This window comes from Prionailurus bengalensis, chromosome A1 (genome assembly GCF_016509475.1).
Source record: "Prionailurus bengalensis isolate Pbe53 chromosome A1, Fcat_Pben_1.1_paternal_pri, whole genome shotgun sequence".
Classification (NCBI taxonomy): domain Eukaryota; kingdom Metazoa; phylum Chordata; class Mammalia; order Carnivora; family Felidae; genus Prionailurus; species Prionailurus bengalensis.
In genome coordinates this window covers 89,980,001-89,997,923 of record NC_057343.1, presented here as the reverse complement: position 1 = coordinate 89,997,923, position 17,923 = coordinate 89,980,001, and the positions used below count along the sequence as shown (strand labels likewise).

Genomic DNA, 17,923 nt, shown 5'->3' with positions numbered 1-17,923 from the left:
GGAAACTCCTCAGCCAAACAGGCAGCTTTGATTTAAAAATGTTTTAAAATTTGCATCTATACACATAGAGATAGTATATATCTTAAGGGAAATCACCACAGCAATCAGTCATAACTTGTAGATTGGGAAAGTCCACCAGCCACCACTGTGTGTAGCCCCCAGGCGGAGAGGCCACTAGATAATCCCAACCATTCTTTTTCCCAGTCCTGCCTTATAAAATGCTTGCAATCTTACCACAGGCCTCAGCTTACAAGAGAAAGTACATGGCAAAACATAAATACTTATAATAGTAATAACAGTGACAAATATAAACAATCATATAAAACATAAGTGCTGACTTAAAAAACAAGGAGGACATTATTTGGAAGGTTCTTTAACTTAGATGTTGAAGTGGATGAGGGACAAGGATTCCTCAGGTATGCAGTTAGTGGTGAAAGACATGGAAAATGGGAAAAGACAATGCACTTTTCAGTGTTGTTAAAAAAATAATTAAATTGTCCTTGACTCTGAAGACATATGCATTCAGGATATGTGGATCCTCAGGATTGAAGAGTATGGAGAGTTTGCACAAGCTTCCTTCTTCCCTGCATATATCCCTAGTGGGCCATCATGTTGTCCCAGTCTGGGAGAAGGTGTACCTGTACCTACCTGTCTCCTGACTGAGCAAACCTTATGCTGCTCTGTGGCTCAAGAGCACTCATGTGTATAACCTCTTTTGGTGATGACTACTGGCACCACAGCTGCAGAGCATTCCTCAATGGTCTCCTATGAGTCCCTAAAATGTGCACATCTCCTGAATGAGCACCTCTGCTGCTTTTCTTTTCAATAGCTTTATTGGGATATAAATTACACATTCTACATTTTCTCCCCTTTAAAGTTTTCTGTAGCTTTTAATATAGTCACAAAGTTGTAAAGCCATCATAATCAAATTTAAAACATTTCATTATCCAAAAGATACCCTGTACCTCTTGACTGCCACCTCTCTTTTCCCTCATACTGTTTGCCCTACAGATCTAGGAAATCCCCAATATATTTTCTGTGTCGATGGATTAGCTTATTCTGGAAATTTCATATGAATAGAATCATACATGATCCAATGGACTGTCTCCTTTCCCTGATTATAGAGTTTTGAGGTTCATCCATGTTGTAGCAGATATCAGCATTGTATTTCTTTTTCCTGACCAATACTGTTCTCTTGAATGGATAGATCACTTTTGTTTATCCATTGGTCAGCTGGTGGATAATCGTGTTAATTTCACCTGAGGGGTATTATAAATAATGCTGCCATGAACATTTGCATGAAGGATTTTTTTTATTTTTTTAAATTATTTTTAATGTTTATTTATTTTTGAGAGACAGAGAGAGAAAGAGAGAGAGAGAGAAAGCACAGCCAGGAGAGGGACAGAGAGCGAGACACACACAGGACCTGAAGCAGGATGCAGGCTCTAATCTGTCAGCCCAGAACCTGATGCAGGGCTAGACCTCATGAACCAGGAGGTCATGACCTGAGCTGAAATTGGACACTTAACCAACTGAGCCACCCAGGTGCCCTTGCAAGCAGGTTTTAAATAGATGTATGTTGTCACTGCTCTTGGGTATACACTTGGCAATGGAATTGTTAGATAATTTGGTAACTCTATTTAAATTTTATTATCAGTTTTATTGAAAAGTAAATGACATACAACACTGTTGAGTTTAAGGCATACAACATGATGAGTTGATTTACATATATTGTGAAATGATTATCACAATAGGTTCACTTAACATTTATCATCTCACTTAAATACAATAAAAAATCAAAGAAATAAAGGGGTGCCTGGGTGGCTCAGTTGGTTGGGCATCCTACTCTTGACTTCAACTCAGGTCATGATCTCATGGTTCATGAGACTGAGACCTGCATGGAGGTCTGTGCTGACCACATGGAGACTGCTTGGGATTCTCTCTCTCCCTCTCTCTCTACACCCCTGCCCCCACTACTCCCTCTCTCTCCTTCTCTCAAGATAAATAATCATTTTTAAGAGAGAAAAATTCTCCTTATGATGGAAACTCTTAGGATTCATTCATTAACAACTTTCCTATAAATCATACAGAAGTGTTATCTAGTTATCAGGTTGTACACGACATCCCTTTTATCTTATAACTGAAATCTTGTAGCTTTTGATCACTTCTTCCAACTGCCCCTCTTCTCACCCTCTGCCTCTGTCTCTCCACAAGTCTGTTCTCTTTTCCATGAATTTATTTTTAGATTTCACACATGAGTTTGAACATACAGTATTTGTGTCACTGTCTGATTTATTTTACTCAGCATGATGCTTTCAAGGTCCATCCATGTTGCCACAAACAGTAGAATTTCTCCACTTTCTATGGTTGACAAATATGTTTAAATTTTTGACAAACTATAAAACATTTTGCAGAGACTTGTTATTTCTAATCAAAATGCCTTTGTAGTGAATTGGGTGTGGAACTGACATCCTCAGTTTGGGGTACCAAAACTGATGATTCTTCTGCTGTGCTCTGTACCTGGCCCTCCTAACTCCCATGTTCTTCCTGTTTCTGCAGGTCACTCCACTTCTTAGTGACATGACACAGCCCACCCCATCCCTTCATACCCCATTACGTACATCCTTCACCTCTGCTGTGCAATACAATATGGGCTGGAGCTTCTTACCTAAGGAGACTGCCTTAAACATAGAAAAGGCTGTGAGAGAAGGGAAGTTGCTGGAGGTGGTCTCTGTGGTCAGGGGAACCCTGGAGAGAGCATCCAGATCCCCAGTGAACATTGCTGTAACTGGAGACTCCGGCAATGGTATGTCTTCCTTCATCAATGCATGGAGATGGAATTGGGCATGAGGATGAAGCATCAGCCCCCACTGGGGTGGTGAGGACCACCCAGACTCCCATTTGCTACTCTTCTTCCCTCTTTCCCAATGTGGTGCTGTGGGATCTGCCTGGCACAGGGGCTGCCACCCAAAGCCTGGAGAACTATATGGAGGAGATGCAGTTTAGCCAGTATGACTTCTTCATCATTATTGCATCTGAACAGTTCAGCATGAATCTCGTGAAACTTGCTAAAACCATTCAGGGCATGGGAAAGAGGTTCTACATCGTCTGGACCAAGCTGGACAGGGACCTCAGCACAACTACCCTCTCAGAGGAACGACTCCTGCAGAATATCCGAGAGAATATCCAGGAAACTCTCCAGAAGGAGAGAGTGCATGAACCCATCACATTCCTGGTCTCCAGCTTTGACCCCTTATCACATGATTTCCCAGAGCTTAGGAACATCTTGCACAAAGACGTCTCTGACATCAGGTACCATGGTCCTCTAGAGAATCTGTCCTACACTTATAAGAAGGTCATTAATGACAAAGTGACCATTTTGCAGAAGAAAATAGCCTCCAAGTCTTTCCAGGACTCCCTTGGCATCTGGAATGCAGATGATCTGGAGGAGTGTCTGAATGCCTACCACTTGCTCTTTGGTGTGGATGATGTATCTCTCCAGCAGATGGCTCAGTGCATGGGGAAACCCACGGAGGAATACAGGGCCATTATGAAATCTAGGGATCTGCAGACTGTCCTCAGAGGGGACTGGGAATTATCTTGCATGAACTGTAATACAGCCTCTTACTTATATTCAATTTTGAGATACATCCCACTGTTAGGTAATGCTATTATCAACTGCCTGAGAAAGTGGATACACAGACTTCTCCTTGAGATAGTTGCTGAGGATACCAGGGCCATACTGAAGAAAATCCTGACAGACTCCATCATCTGAAGAGGTGACTTCTCATCAGCTCCTTCTAGAGGAAAGTCAGGACATCTGGGGTCCTCTCCTCATACTGTACCCTTTCTGAATTCTCAATTGAGCTCAACACTTCCACTTTCATTGGTACGAAGTTGCTTGAAGTAAATGAACTGACTTGCTCATTTTGAACCCATGTCAGGAAACCCCAATATGTGTTCTACTTCTTGTATTTATTAAATTAGTTTGTATCTGAAGGTGGAAGAAAATATATGCTCAGTGTGACATACAATCTTGCTCTGTCATACTCTTGTCAATTAACGTTAACATCATTTCTCTGATGCCTCTTTGTGTCCCCTGTTCTTTCATTTCTCACTTCACACTGTGGAATCACACAACTTTCACCTGCCCCAGTCACTGGTAGGCCCTTTAAGATGGTCTCCAACATTATCTCCTCTTTTTATGGCTATGTTTGATCCCTTTCCTTGGAGTGAACATGCAGCAAGAATAAAATGTCCAAAAGTTCCAAAATTTTGTTATGAAAAGCCTGCAGCTTCTGTCTTATGAAGACTCTCTGGGATTGTGATGCTTCCTGCTTTGGTTTTCTTCCTCAATATTACTATTCAGAGTCTTTTGTGGTTCCATACAAATTTTATGATTTTTGTTCTAGCTTTGAGAAGAATGCTGGTGCAATTTTGATTGGGATTGTATTGAATGTACAGATTTCTTTGGGTAGTATTGACATTTTGACAATATTTATCCTTCCAGATCCTGAGCATGGAATGTTTTTCCATTTCTTTGTGTCTTCTTCAATTTCCTTCATAAGCTTTCTATAGTTTTCGGCATACATCTTTTACATCTTTGGTTAGGCTAATTCCTAGGTATTTTATGGTTCTTGGTGCAATTGTGAATGGGATCAGTTTCTTGATTTCTCTTTCTGTTGCTTCATTATTGGTGTATAAAAATGCAACCGATTTCTGTACACTGATTTTGACTTTTCATGCGTCAGTTTCTAGCAGATTTTTGGTGGAGTCTGTTGGGTTTTCCATGTAGAGTATCATGTCATCTGTGAAAAGTAAAAGTTTGACTTCATCTTTGCCAATTTTTATGCCTTTGATTTCATTTTGTTGTCTGATTGCTGATGCTAAGACTTCCAACACTATGTTAAACACCAGTGGTGAAAGTGGACATTCCTGTTGTGTTCCTGATCTCAGGGGGAAAGCACTCAGTTTTTCCCCATTGAGTATGATATTAGCTGGGGGCTTTTCATAAGTGGCTTCTATGATGTTTAAGTATGTGTGGGAGATGCAGGAGAGAAGCATAAAAGGAAAAGACTTCAAAAAGGAAGGGCTGGAGAAGGTGCAAGGCCTTAGGACATGTTTACACAGCTGAACCTTGGCTGTGGCTCCTAAAGAAGATCCTCCTTCACACCTGACCCTTCCTAGTGTTATAGAAACCAATTAACTCGAAATTCAACTTTGAAAACCATTGGATTGATTAACACACTGCTTAGCTGACTTTATGCACGCAATCTTTAGCAATTATCCTAATAAAAAGAAGCTTCCTTCTGGAGTCAGGGCCTCATTCCGCCTCCAGTATGAGGACCTTCACTTAACTGCACTTTTTTGTGGACTCATATGTTGTGACTCCAGCCATACTCCCTGCAACATTTGGCATAGTTGGCAGGATACAGCGCGGCAAACAGTCTTGGAGACTACTGTGGTTTACAGTCGCAGAGGACCAAAGCAGAGTGGTAGGACGGGTAAGTCCGGGCTTTGGGATAGTGAAGTATGGGAAATTCCCAGTCTCATGATCCTAAATCTTACTTTAAATTACTTCGTACTTAAAAAAATAAATAAATAAATAAACAAAACACTTATGACTATTTAAAAAAAATTAGTACTTTATTGCGAAGTTCATGAGTAAAAATGAAAAGGCGAACCTTTGATGTGCTTGGGTACTTGGTTAAAAAACATTGCTATTGGTCTAATCTGTCTGGAAAAAATCTTTTAAACCTTAAACAATGGAGATTAATTATGAAAACGCTTAGAATGCTCATCAAAATGGAGATATCACTTCTTTAAAATTTTGATCTTAGGGCACCTGGGTGGCTCAGTCGGTTGGGCGTCCGACTTCAGCTCAGGTCATGATCTCGCAGTGAGTTCGAGCCCCGCATCGGGCTCTGTGCTGACTGCTCAGAGCCTGGAGCCTGCTTCAGATTCTGTGTGTGTCTCTCTCTCTGCCCCTCCTCTGCTCATGCTCTGTCTCTGTCTCAAAAAAAAAAATAATAAAAACATTTAAAAAATTAAAATGTGGTCTTTATGTTCTTTAATTGAGATGGCTTTACAGCATTTACAGTCTGACTCAGAACAAAATATAAGTTCATCTAAATTGAAAACTCATCAAGCGGCAGAATGGCCTCTGCCGCCACCCACAAATGATGATTAGAGCCAATTGTCTCTGGCTAGTCTAGCTCAAGGTAGAGATTTTAAGGAATATTCCCAAGCAGCTGCTGAAACTCCTTTTGTTTCGGGAAACTTCCCTGTCTTCTCAGGCCCAACAAAGACTGCCTAATTCCACTAATGGAAAACAAAAACAAAATGAAACAAATAATACAAAACAAAACAAAAATCGGTATCTGCTCATCTATCTGAGCTGACAGACTTTAGAACCATGTGAACTCTTTTCTTTCCCTCTGCGCCTCTGTCTGCCTTTAGGAAGATGCACGCTGTCAAAAGGCAAAGAAAATACGTCCTTAAACTTTAAATTTCCTCACCGGTTACATGGGAAAAATTAACAATGATAAACTTTTAAGAAAACACAGATCAGATATTATTAAGATAGACATGCCTTTTAAATTATAGAACTTTATTCTACTAAGGTTGAGATAAATGGAATTTTAAACGTATACTGGTATAAGGTTAAAATCCGCTTTTCTCTGTTCAGAAAACAAAGCTTTCTTGGACTGTTCTGCTCTTGATAAGACAATGTATTTTTTTTTTAGTATGAAATTTATTGTCAAATTGGTTTCCATACAACACAACGGTTCATCCCAACAGGTGCCCTCCTCAATGCCCATCACCCACTTTCCCCTCCTTCCCACCTCCCATCAACCCTCAGTTTATTCTCAGTTTTTAAGAGTCTCTTATGGTTTGGCTCCCTCCCTCTTTTTTTTTTTTAAACAAAGGCTTTTTTTTTTTCTCTTTGCCAAAAAAAACCCACAAAGCTTTAGGTTTCATCTTTATCAAGTCTTTGATTGCTTAGGTAAAACTTCTCAATATTAAAGGAACCTAGTTTTGCTAACAACTATAAAATGCTATACATTCGCCTTTAGGATCTTTTATTGACACGTTAATTAAATAAATAAACTTTTAAGATTTATAATAATTTATAATACTATTTAGGATATGCTTTATAATAATATCCTAAGGTTATAACAGACTTCTCAGGATTTAAATGGTAAATAAAATAGATTTAATATTTAAACTAATTTATATTTGTTGGATTTATCTTTCAAATTATCAACATTAAATATAAAACTATTCTAGTAAGGTTTATTAAAGGTCAAATAAACTCACGTTATCTCTGTTCCAACCTGTTAACAAAAGAATGACTTAAAGTAATGGTTAACTTTGTTTGCCTCATAGTTTTCATGGGTAATTGTTAAGATAGCTTTCAAAGTCTTTGGTAACCTAAAACATTTAAGTTTTGTTTGCATGATAAATTGAGATAAATTCATTATATGTCTAATGAGATAAAAAGCTAAAACACTAATTACTAAATATGGGCCTTTGGAAAAAGTCACAGTAGGCCTTATTTTTGGATGGAGTAGTCTTACACTTAAAGGTATTCATATGTATCCTGTGGTTATTTTTTTTTTATGAAATTTATTGACAAATTGGTTTCCATACAACACCCAGTGCTCATCCCAAAAGGTGCCCTCCTCAATACCCATCACCCACCCTCTACTCCCTCCCACCCCCCATCAACCCTCAGTTTGTTCTCACTTTTTAACAGTTTCTTATGCTTTGGCTCTCTCCCATTCTAACTTTTTTTTTTTTTCCTTCCCCTCCCCCATGGGTTCCTGTTAAGTTTCTCAGGATCCACATAAGAGTGAAACCATATGGTATCTGTCTTTCTCTGTATGGCTTATTTCACTTAGCATCACACTCTCCAGTTCCATCCACGTTGCTACAAAAGGCCATATTTCATTTTTTCTCATTGCCACGTAATATTCCATTGTGTATATAAACCACAATTTCTTTATCCATTCATCAGTTGATGGACATTTAGGCTCTTTCCATAATTTGGCTATTGTTGAAAGTGCTGCTATGAACATTGGGGTACAAGTGGCCCTATGCATCAGTGCTCCTGTATCCCTTGGGTAAATTCCTAGCAGTGCTATTGCTGGGTCATAGGGTAGGTCTATTTTTAATTTTTTGAGGAACCTCCACACTGCTTTCCAGAGCGGCTGCACCAATTTGCATTCCCACCAACAGTGCAAGAGGGTTCCCGTTTCTCCACATCCTCTCCAGCATCTATAGTCTCCTGATTTGTTCATTTTGGCCACTCTGACTGGCGTGAGGTGATACCTGAGTGTGGTTTTGATTTGTATTTCCCTGATGAGGAGCGACGCTGAACATCTTTTCATGTGCCTGTTGGCCATCCGGATGTCTTCTTTAGAGAAGTGTCTATTCATGTTTTCTGCCCATTTCTTCACTGGGTTATTTGTTTTTCGGGTGTGGAGTTTGGTGAGCTCTTTATAGATTTTGGATACTAGCCCTTTGTCCGATATGTCATTTGCGAATATCTTTTCCCATTCTGTTGGTTGCCTTTTAGTTTTGTTGGTTGTTTCCTTGGCTGTGCAGAAGCTTTTTATCTTCATAAGGTCCCAGTAATTCACTTTTGCTTTTAATTCCCTTGCCTTTGGGGATGTGTCGAGTAAGAGATTGCTACGGCTGAGGTCAGAGAGGTCTTTTCCTGCTTTCTCCTCTAAGGTTTTGATGGTTTCCTGTCTCACATTTAGGTCCTTTATCCATTTTGAGTTTATTTTTGTGAATGGTGTGAGAAAGTGGTCTAGTTTCAACCTTCTGCATGTTGCTGTCCAGTTCTCCCAGCACCATTTGTTAAAGAGACTGTCTTTTTTCCATTGGATGTTCTTTCTTGCTTTGTCAAAGATGAGTTGGCCATACGTTTGTGGGTCTAGTTCTGGGGTTTCTATTCTATTCCATTGGTCTATGTGTCTGTTTTGGTGCCAATACCATGCTGTCTTGATGATGACAGCTTTGTAGTAGAGGCTAAAGTCTGGGATTGTGATGCCTCCTGCTTTGGTCTTCTTCTTCAAAATTCCTTTGGCTATTCGGGGCCTTATGTGGTTCCATATGAATTTTAGGATTGCTTGTTCGAGCTTCGAGAAGAATGCTGGTGCAATTTTGATTGGGATTGCATTGAATGTGTAGATAGCTTTCGGTAGTATTGACACTTTGACAATATTTATTTTTCCAATCCATGAGCAGGGAATGTCTTTCCATTTCTTTAAATCTTCTTCAATTTCCTTCAGAAGCTTTCTATAGTTTTCAGCATACAGATCCTTTACATCTTTGGTTAGATTTATTCCTAGGTATTTCATGCTTCTTGGTGCAATTGTGAATGGGATCAGTTTCTTTATTTGTCTTTCTGTTGCTTCATTGCTAGTGTATAAGAATGCAACTGATTTCTGTACATTGATTTTGTATCCTGCAACTTTCCTGAATTCCTGTATCAGTTCTAGCAGACTTTTGGTGGAGTCTATCGGATTTTCCATGTATAATATCATGTCATCTGCAAAAAGTGAAAGCTTGACTTCATCTTTGCCAATTTTGATGCCTTTGATTTCCTTTTGTTGTCTGATTGCTGATTCTAGAACTTCCAGCACTATGTTAAACAGCAGCGGTGAGAGTGGGCATCCTTGTCGTGTTCCTGATCTCAGGGAAAAAGCTCTCAGTTTTTCCCCGTTGAGGATGATGTTAGCTGTGGGCTTTTCATAAATGGCTTTTATGATCTTTAAGTATGTTCCTTCTATCCCGACTTTCTCAAGGGTTTTTATTAAGAAACGGTGCTGGATTTTGTCGAAGGCCTTTTCTGCATCGATTGACAGGATCATATGGTTCTTCTCTCTTTTTTTGTTAATGTGATGTATCACGTTGATTGATTTGCGAATGTTGAACCAGCCCTGCATCCCAGGAATGAATCCCACTTGATCATGGTGAATAATTCTTTTTATATGCCGTTGAATTCGATTTGCTAGTATCTTATTGAGAATTTTTGCATCCATATTCATCAGGGATATTGGCCTGTAGTTCTCTTTTTTTACTGGGTCTCTGTCTGGTTTAGGAATCAAAGTAATACTGGCTTCATAGAATGAGTCTGGCAGTTTTCCTTCCCTTTCTATTTCTTGGAATAGCTTGAGAAGGATAGGTATGATCTCTGCTTTAAACGTCTGGTAGAACTCCCCTGGGAAGCCATCTGGTCCTGGACTCTTATTTGTTGGGAGATTTTTGATAACCGATTCAATTTCTTCGCTGGTTATGGGTCTGTTCAAGCTTTCTATTTCCTCCTGATTGAGTTTTGGAAGTGTGTGGGTGTTCAGGAATTTGTCCATTTCTTCCAGGTTGTCCAATTTGTTGGCATATAATTTTTCATAGTATTCCCTGATAATTGTTTGTATCTCTGAGGGATTGGTTGTAATAATTCCATTTTCATTCATGATTGTATCTATTTGGGTCATCTCCCTTTTCTTTTTGAGAAGCCTGGCCAGAGGTTTGTCAATTTTGTTTATTTTTTCAAAAAACCAACTCTTGGTTTCGTTGATCTGCTCTACAGTTTTTTTAGTTTCTATATTGTTTATTTCTGCTCTGATCTTTATTATTTCTCTTCTTCTGCTGGGCTTAGGCTGCCTTTGCTGTTCTGCTTCTATTGCCTTTAGGTGTGCTGTTAGATTTTGTATTTGGGATTTTTCTTGTTTCTTGAGATAGGCCTGGATTGCAATGTATTTTCCTCTCAGGACTGCCTTTGCTGCGTCCCAAAGCGTTTGGATTGTTGTATTTTCATTTTCGTTTGTTTCCATATATTTTTTAATTTCTTCTCTAATTGTCTGGTTGACCCACTCATTCGTTAGTAGGGTGTTCTTTAACCTCCATGCTTTTGGAGGTTTTCCAGACTTTTTTCTGTGGTTGATTTCAAGCTTCATAGCATTGTGGTCTCAAAGTAAGCATGGTATAATATCAATTCTTGTAAACTTATGAAGGGCTGTTTTGTGACCCAGTATATGATCTATCTTGGAGAATGTTCCATGTGCACTCGAGAAGAAAGTATATTCTGTTGCTTTGGGATGCAGAGTTCTAAATATATCTGTCAAGTCCATCTGATCCAATGTCTCATTCAGGGCCCTTGTTTCTTTATTGACCGTGTGTCTAGATGATCTATCCATTTCTGTAAGTGGTGTATTAAAGTCCCCTGCAATTACCACATTCTTATCAATAAGGTTGCTTATGTTTATGAGGAATTGTTTTATATATTTGGGGGCTCCAGTATTCGGTGCATAGACATTTATAATTGTTAGCTCTTCCTGATGGATAGACCCTGTAACTATTATATAATGTCCTTCTTCATCTCTTGTTACAGCCTTTAATTTAAAGTCTAGTTTGTCTGATATAAGTATGGCTACTCCAGCTTTCTTTTGGCTTCCAGTCGCATGATAAATAGTTCTCCATCCCCTCACTCTCAATCTAAAGGTGTCCTCAGGTCTAAAATGAGTCTCTTGTAGACAGCAAATAGATGGGTCTTGTTTTTTTATCCATTCTGATACCCTATGTCTTTTGGTTGGCGCATTTAATCCATTTACATTCAGTGTTATTATAGAAAGATATGGGTTTAGAGTCATTGTGATGTCTGTATGTTTTATGCTTGTAGTGATGTCTCTGGGACTTTGTCTCACAGGGTCCCCCTTAGGATCTCTTGTAGGGCTGGTTTAGTGGTGACAAATTCCTTTAGTTTTTGTTTCTTTGGGAAGACCTTTAATCTCTCCTTCTATTCTAAATGACAGACTTGCTGGATAGAGGATTCTTGGCTGCATATTTTTTCTGTCTAGCACACTGAAGATCTCGTGCCAATTCTTTCTGGCCTGCCAAGTTTCAAAAGAGAGATCAGTCACGAGTCTTATAGGTCTCCCTTTATATGTGAGGGCAGGTTTACCCCTCGCTGCTTTCAGAATTTTCTCTTTATCCTTGTATTTTGCCAGTTTCACTATGATATGTCGTGCAGAAGATCGATTCAAGTTACGTCTGAAGGGAGTTCTCTGTGCCTCTTGGATTTCAATGCCTTTTTCCTTCCCCAGTTCAGGGAAGTTCTCAGCTATGATTTCTTCAAGTACCCCTTCAGCCCCTTTCCCTCTCTCTTCCTCCTCTGGGATACCAATTATGCGTATATTATTTCTTTTTAGTGTATCACTTAGTTCTCTAATTTTCCCCTCATACTCCTGGATTTTTTTATCTCTCTTTTTCTCAGCTTCCTCTTTTTCCATAACTTTATCTTCTAGTTCACCTATTCTCTCCTCTGCCTCTTCAAGCCGAGCTGTGGTGGTTTCCATTTTGTTATGCATTTCGTTTAAAGCGTTTTTTAGCTCCTCGTGACTGTTCCTTAGTCCCTTGATCTCTGTAGCCAGAGATTCTCTTCTGTCCTGTATACTGTTTTCAAGCCCAGCGATTAATTTTATGACTATTATTCTAAATTCACTTTCTGTTATGTTATTTAAGTCCTTTTTGATCAGCTCATTAGCTGTTGTTATTTCCTGGAGATTCTTCTGAGGGGAATTCTTCCGCTTGGTCATTTTGGATAGTCCCTGGCGTGGTGAGGACCTGCAGGGCTCTTCCCCTGTGCTGTGGTGTATAACTGGAGTTGGTGGGTGGGGCCACAATCGGACCTGATGTCTGCCCCCAGCCCACTGCTGGGGCCACAGTCAGACTGGTGTGTGCCTTCTCTTCCCCTCTCCTAGGGGGGGGATTCACTGTGGGGTGGTGTGGCTCGTCTGGGCTACTTGCACCCTGCCAGGCTTGTGATGCTGGGGATCTGGCGTATTAGCTGGGGTGGGTAGGCAAGGTGCACGGGGGCAGGAGGGGCAGGCTTAGATCGCTTCTCCTTAGGTGATCCACTTCAGGAGGGGCCCTGTGGCAGCAGGAGGGAGTCAGATCCGCTCCTGGAGGTTTGGCTCCGCAGAAGCGCAGAGTTGGGTGTTTGCGCGGAGCGAGCAAGTTCCCTGGCAGGAACCGGTTCCCTTTGGGATTTCGGCTGGGGGATGGGCAGGGGAGATGGCGCTGGCGAGTGCCTTTGTTCCCCACCAAACTGAGCTCTGTTGTCAGGGGGCTCAGCAGCTCTCCCTCCCTTTGTCCTCCAGCCTTCCCGCTTTCCGAGCAGACCTGTTAACTTATGACCTCCCAGACGCTAAGTCGCGCTTGTTGTGGGAACACAGTCCGTCAGGCCCCTCCGCTTTTGCAAGCCAGACTCGGGGGCTCTGCTTGGCCTGCGAGCCGCCCCTCTGCCCCGGCTCCCTCCCGCCAGTCCGTGGAGCGCGCGCACCACCTCGCCGCCCTTCCTACCCTCTTCCGTGGGCCTCTCGTCTGCGTTTGGCTCCGGCGACTCCGTTCTGCTAATCCTCTGGTGGTTTTCTGGGTTATTTAGGCAGGTGTAGATGGAATCTAAGTGATCAGCAGGACGTGCGGTGAGCCCAGCGTCCTCCTAAGCCGCCATCTTGCCGCAACTCTGTATCCTGTGGTTATTGACTGTGATTATGAAAATAAAAATTCAAGTTATGATATTGGCTGATAACCCTTATACTATTCAACCAGGAGATAAAATTGCTCAGTTACTTATTCTTCCTTATATAGAGGGCCAAAGCAATCCTGTTATCAGAACTGGAGGTTTTGGCAGTACTGGAAAACAATTATATTGGCAAATGTTTTTGAAAGATCCTCACCCTGAAATACATCTTAAAATAATAATAAATCTTTTATAAGATTAGTTGACACTGGAGCTGACGTTACCATCATATCTGAAAAGTTTTGGCCTTCATCTTGGCCTGTTGAAAACGTACCTGTAATTTTTACAGGACTTGGTTCCTTAGGGGGAATAAAAAGAAGTCAATGGATTATGAGATGTGAAAGACCCAAGGACCAGATAGCAACTCTTAAACCCTAGGTGGCTAGCATTGCCGTTAATCTATGGGAGAGAGATTTACTTCCACAATGGGGTGCATATATTAATATCCCATCTGTATCTACTCAAAATAAAAATATAATGTGTGTCATGGGATATGACCCACTGAAGGGATTAGATAAAAATCAACAAGGCATTAAAACACCCCTCTATATTTTCCCCAAACATAAAGCCACAAGGCTAGGATATCCAAATTTATCCTAGCGGCCACTGCCAGAGAACAAAAATATGCACTGCCTTTAAAATGGCTTATTGATGAGTCCATATGTATAGAGCAGTGGCCGCTTTCTCAAGAAAAACTGGCAACTTTAAAATCTTTAGTTTCTGAACAATTAGAAGCGGAACATATTGAATCTTCAACTAGTCCCTGGAATTCTCCGGTTTGGGTCATAAAAAAGAAATCTGGAAAATGGAGAATGCTGACTGATCTCCAAAGCATAAGTAAAATCATACAACCTATGGGGGCTCTACAGCCTGACCTTCCGACGCCTGCTGCTATCCCTTGAGATTGGAAAATTGTAATTATTGATCTTAAGGATTGTTTTTTTTTTCCATTCCCTTAAACCCTAAAGATTCGGAGAGATTTGCTTTCTTCTTTCCTGTAATTGATCATGAGAAGCCTATAAACAGATTTCAATGGAAAGTTTTACCTCAAGGAATGTTAAATAGTCCTATTCTTTGTCAGCTTTTTGTTGCAGAACCTCTCCTATATTTACAATCTCAGTTTTCTCATGCTAAGATCATCCATTACATGAATGGCATCCTATTAGGTTTACCCAAACAACATGATTTACATGCACTCTTTTTAGCAGTTCAGGCATCCCTCTCAAAATATGGCCTCATTATTGAAGAAGACAAAATTCAATTTGAAGATCTCTTATTCTATTTAGGTCAAAAAATAGTACAAAATTCAATAATGCTTCAAAATGTTCAAATTCGTAGAGATACCTTGCATACTTTGAATGATTTCCAGAAGTTATTAGGAGACATTAACTGGTTACGTCCTACTCTACGTATACCTACTTATCAACTGACTCATCTTTTTGACGTACTTAAAGGGGATTCCAATTTAAATAGCCCTAGCAAATTAACTCCGGAAGCATCCCAAGAATTACAATGGATTGAGCAAAAAATCGCTTCCAGTCAGCTTACTCGAATTGACCCCTCGCTGCCTGTTTCCTTGTTAATTTTACCATCACCTCATTCTCCTACAGGAGTACTTTGGCAGGCTAATGGAATCATAGAATGGATATTTCTTTCCAACATGCCTTTAAAAAATTATCTGCATATTTAGACAAAATAGGAATGTTAATTTTTAAGGGTCAGGGGAGACTTAAGGAAATAACAGCCCAAGACCCTGAGACAATTATAGAACCTCTATCTCATGCACAAATATCCATGACACATCGGCAATGCATTTCATGGCAACTTGGAGTTGCAGATTATATAGGTTACATAGACAACCATTATCCTAAATCCAAATTAATGGAATTTATCAAAACCACCTCCTTATCATGCCTCAAATTGTGCAATCAGTACCTGTAAATGGACCTAATTATTTTACAGATGCCAACAAATCTGGTTATTCTGCATATTATGGTCCTACTTCTAAATATGTAAAATCCCCATATGCCTCAGGACAAAAGGTTGAACTCTTTGCCATATTTTTATTATTTAAGGATGTTTTCTCCTCCATCAATATCTTAACGGATTCAGCCTATTCTAAACAAGTGATTGAAAATTTGTAAACCATTAATATTTATTCAGATGGCTCAGAATTGTCTGACTTATTTTTTCAAGTCCAACATTGTCTCCAACACCGATCCCATCCTATATACATTACTCACAGACGATCTCATTCTGGCCTCCCTGGTCCCTTGGCAGAAGGAAATGCTGCAGTGGATTCCTTATTGGCAGCTCCTGTTATTACAGCACAAGATTTTCACAATCTGACTCATCTTAACGCTAAAGGCTTAAGTAAACCCTTTTCTATTTCTCTTAAACGAGCTAGAGAAATTATCACACACTGCCCCACTTGTGGGCCTATTGTCATTCCTCTGTACTCGCAGAGGGTTAATCCCAGAGGTCAACAACCTAATGATTTATGGCAAATGGATATTATTCATGTTCCACAATTTGGTCACCTTGCATATGTACGTGTATCAACAGATACATATTCTGGTTTTATGTGGACTACACCTTTGTCAGGAGAAAAAGAGGCCCATGTTATTCAGCACCTTTTAGAAGCATTTGCCACAATGGGACTCCCCCGGAATCTTAAAACTGACAATGGTCCCACTTATACGTCTCACACTTTTCTTATATTTTGCCAATAATGGGGCATTCATCATGCTACAGGCATTCCTTATAATCCACAAGGTCAAGCTATTATTGAACGTGCTAATCATACATTAAAAACCATGTTACAAAAACAAAAACAAGGAGATATGGCCTTGAATCCAAAGAATCAATTAATGAAAGCACTATTTACACTTAATTTTTTGGATTTAAGAGGTGAACAAGTGCTCACTGCAGCTGAAAAACATCACACAGTCTCTAATACCAGACCCCTTTCACAATCAATATTTTGGAAAACTAATTATAACTAATGGTGCCCTGGGCATGTTAAATTGTGGGGTCGAGGATTTGCTCTTGTATCCACAGATAATGGGGATATCTGGCTCCCAGCCTGGCAATTAAAACCATGATATGAACAGATGGGTGAAGAGAAAAAGAGTTGACAATCTTCGACCACTAGAGAAAGATATAGAGGAATTCAGCCTGGAACAAGACATAAAAAGAAGAACCAAAAAACGATGAAAGCCAAACCCCCAACATGGGGACCGATGAAGAAGATGACTCTAGAAGCAGAACAGAGCCTCCAAAAAACAGGAACACCTAAGATTTCTACTACTCTGTTTAGTGCCATGATGTCAGTTCTTATTTTAACCATGAGTACTAAAGAGAATCACACATATTGGATTTATATTCCAAATCCACCTCTTAATAGATTAATTACATGGGATGATCCCTCTTTCCCAGGTTACGTAAATGATTCAGTCTGGTTTCCCAGACCTTATGATAATAGAGGCCCATTTAAACCAGAAGAAGGAAAAGTAATCTCTAAATATTCTGTAGGTGCAGATGGGCCACCTATATACTTTGGAACAGGTGAACACTGTGCTACATTTCATTCACAGGCATGGATAGCAAAAATACCCAATGGGACTAATGTCTCTGTATTGTACTTACTATAGGGAGTCTCCATGAGAAGTCAAAGAATTACATATGATCACCCTTCTAAATTGCCTTGATGTCAATTAAGAAAGATCATAAATCCTGAGGAATGGGTTAATTGGGAGCTCTGTAGAGGAGAGACTGGTAGAGTTCTTTTTAATACTTCCAAAGGAAGCATCATTAATTGGGCCTCTGTAGGCTCTACTCTGACCAAATTCTCCAAAAGAAAGCTCCGATGGAGTCGATATCAAGACAACATCATTTCACATGTAACATCTGAATCCATTTTATGGCATGAAGGAGGGATGGCTCCCCCCAGCCCACGTTTACCTGATGGGCCAGTTCATGCAGAACTTTGGAAAATTGGTACTGGATTATTAGGCATGGCCATTTGGAAATGCCATTTAATGAATATTTCAAATAAATTCTCCATCTCTTTTAGGTTATATGAGACTCATAAAATTCAAGGATGTGTCAGACTTCCTTTTCTGTTTATGTTAGGAATGCCTCATTGGGACCCTGATAACAATCTTCTTACTTCCTATAATTGTTCTTTTTATACTTGTTTTAATTCTACTATATCTTTTAACCAGGAAAAACAAAGCTTATATATCCTTAAGGCACGTAATGGTGTTTGGATGCCTATAATCATGGGTCGGTCTTGGCAACACTCCCCTGAAATGTATCTCATAGATG

The 17,923-nt window shown here is 39.9% G+C and overlaps 1 protein-coding gene across 1 annotated transcript; it reads left to right on the top strand.

The window, feature by feature from the left end:
• The first annotated feature begins 2,559 nt into the window (after positions 1 to 2,559).
• IRGM (immunity related GTPase M) lies at positions 2,560 to 3,775 on the top strand. The gene is given in 2 exon segments (XM_043560309.1): positions 2,560 to 2,835; positions 2,837 to 3,775. Coding segments are annotated over 2 exon segments (1,194 nt in total). The 5' UTR covers positions 2,560 to 2,580.
• Positions 3,776 to 17,923: the final 14,148 nt, after the last annotated feature.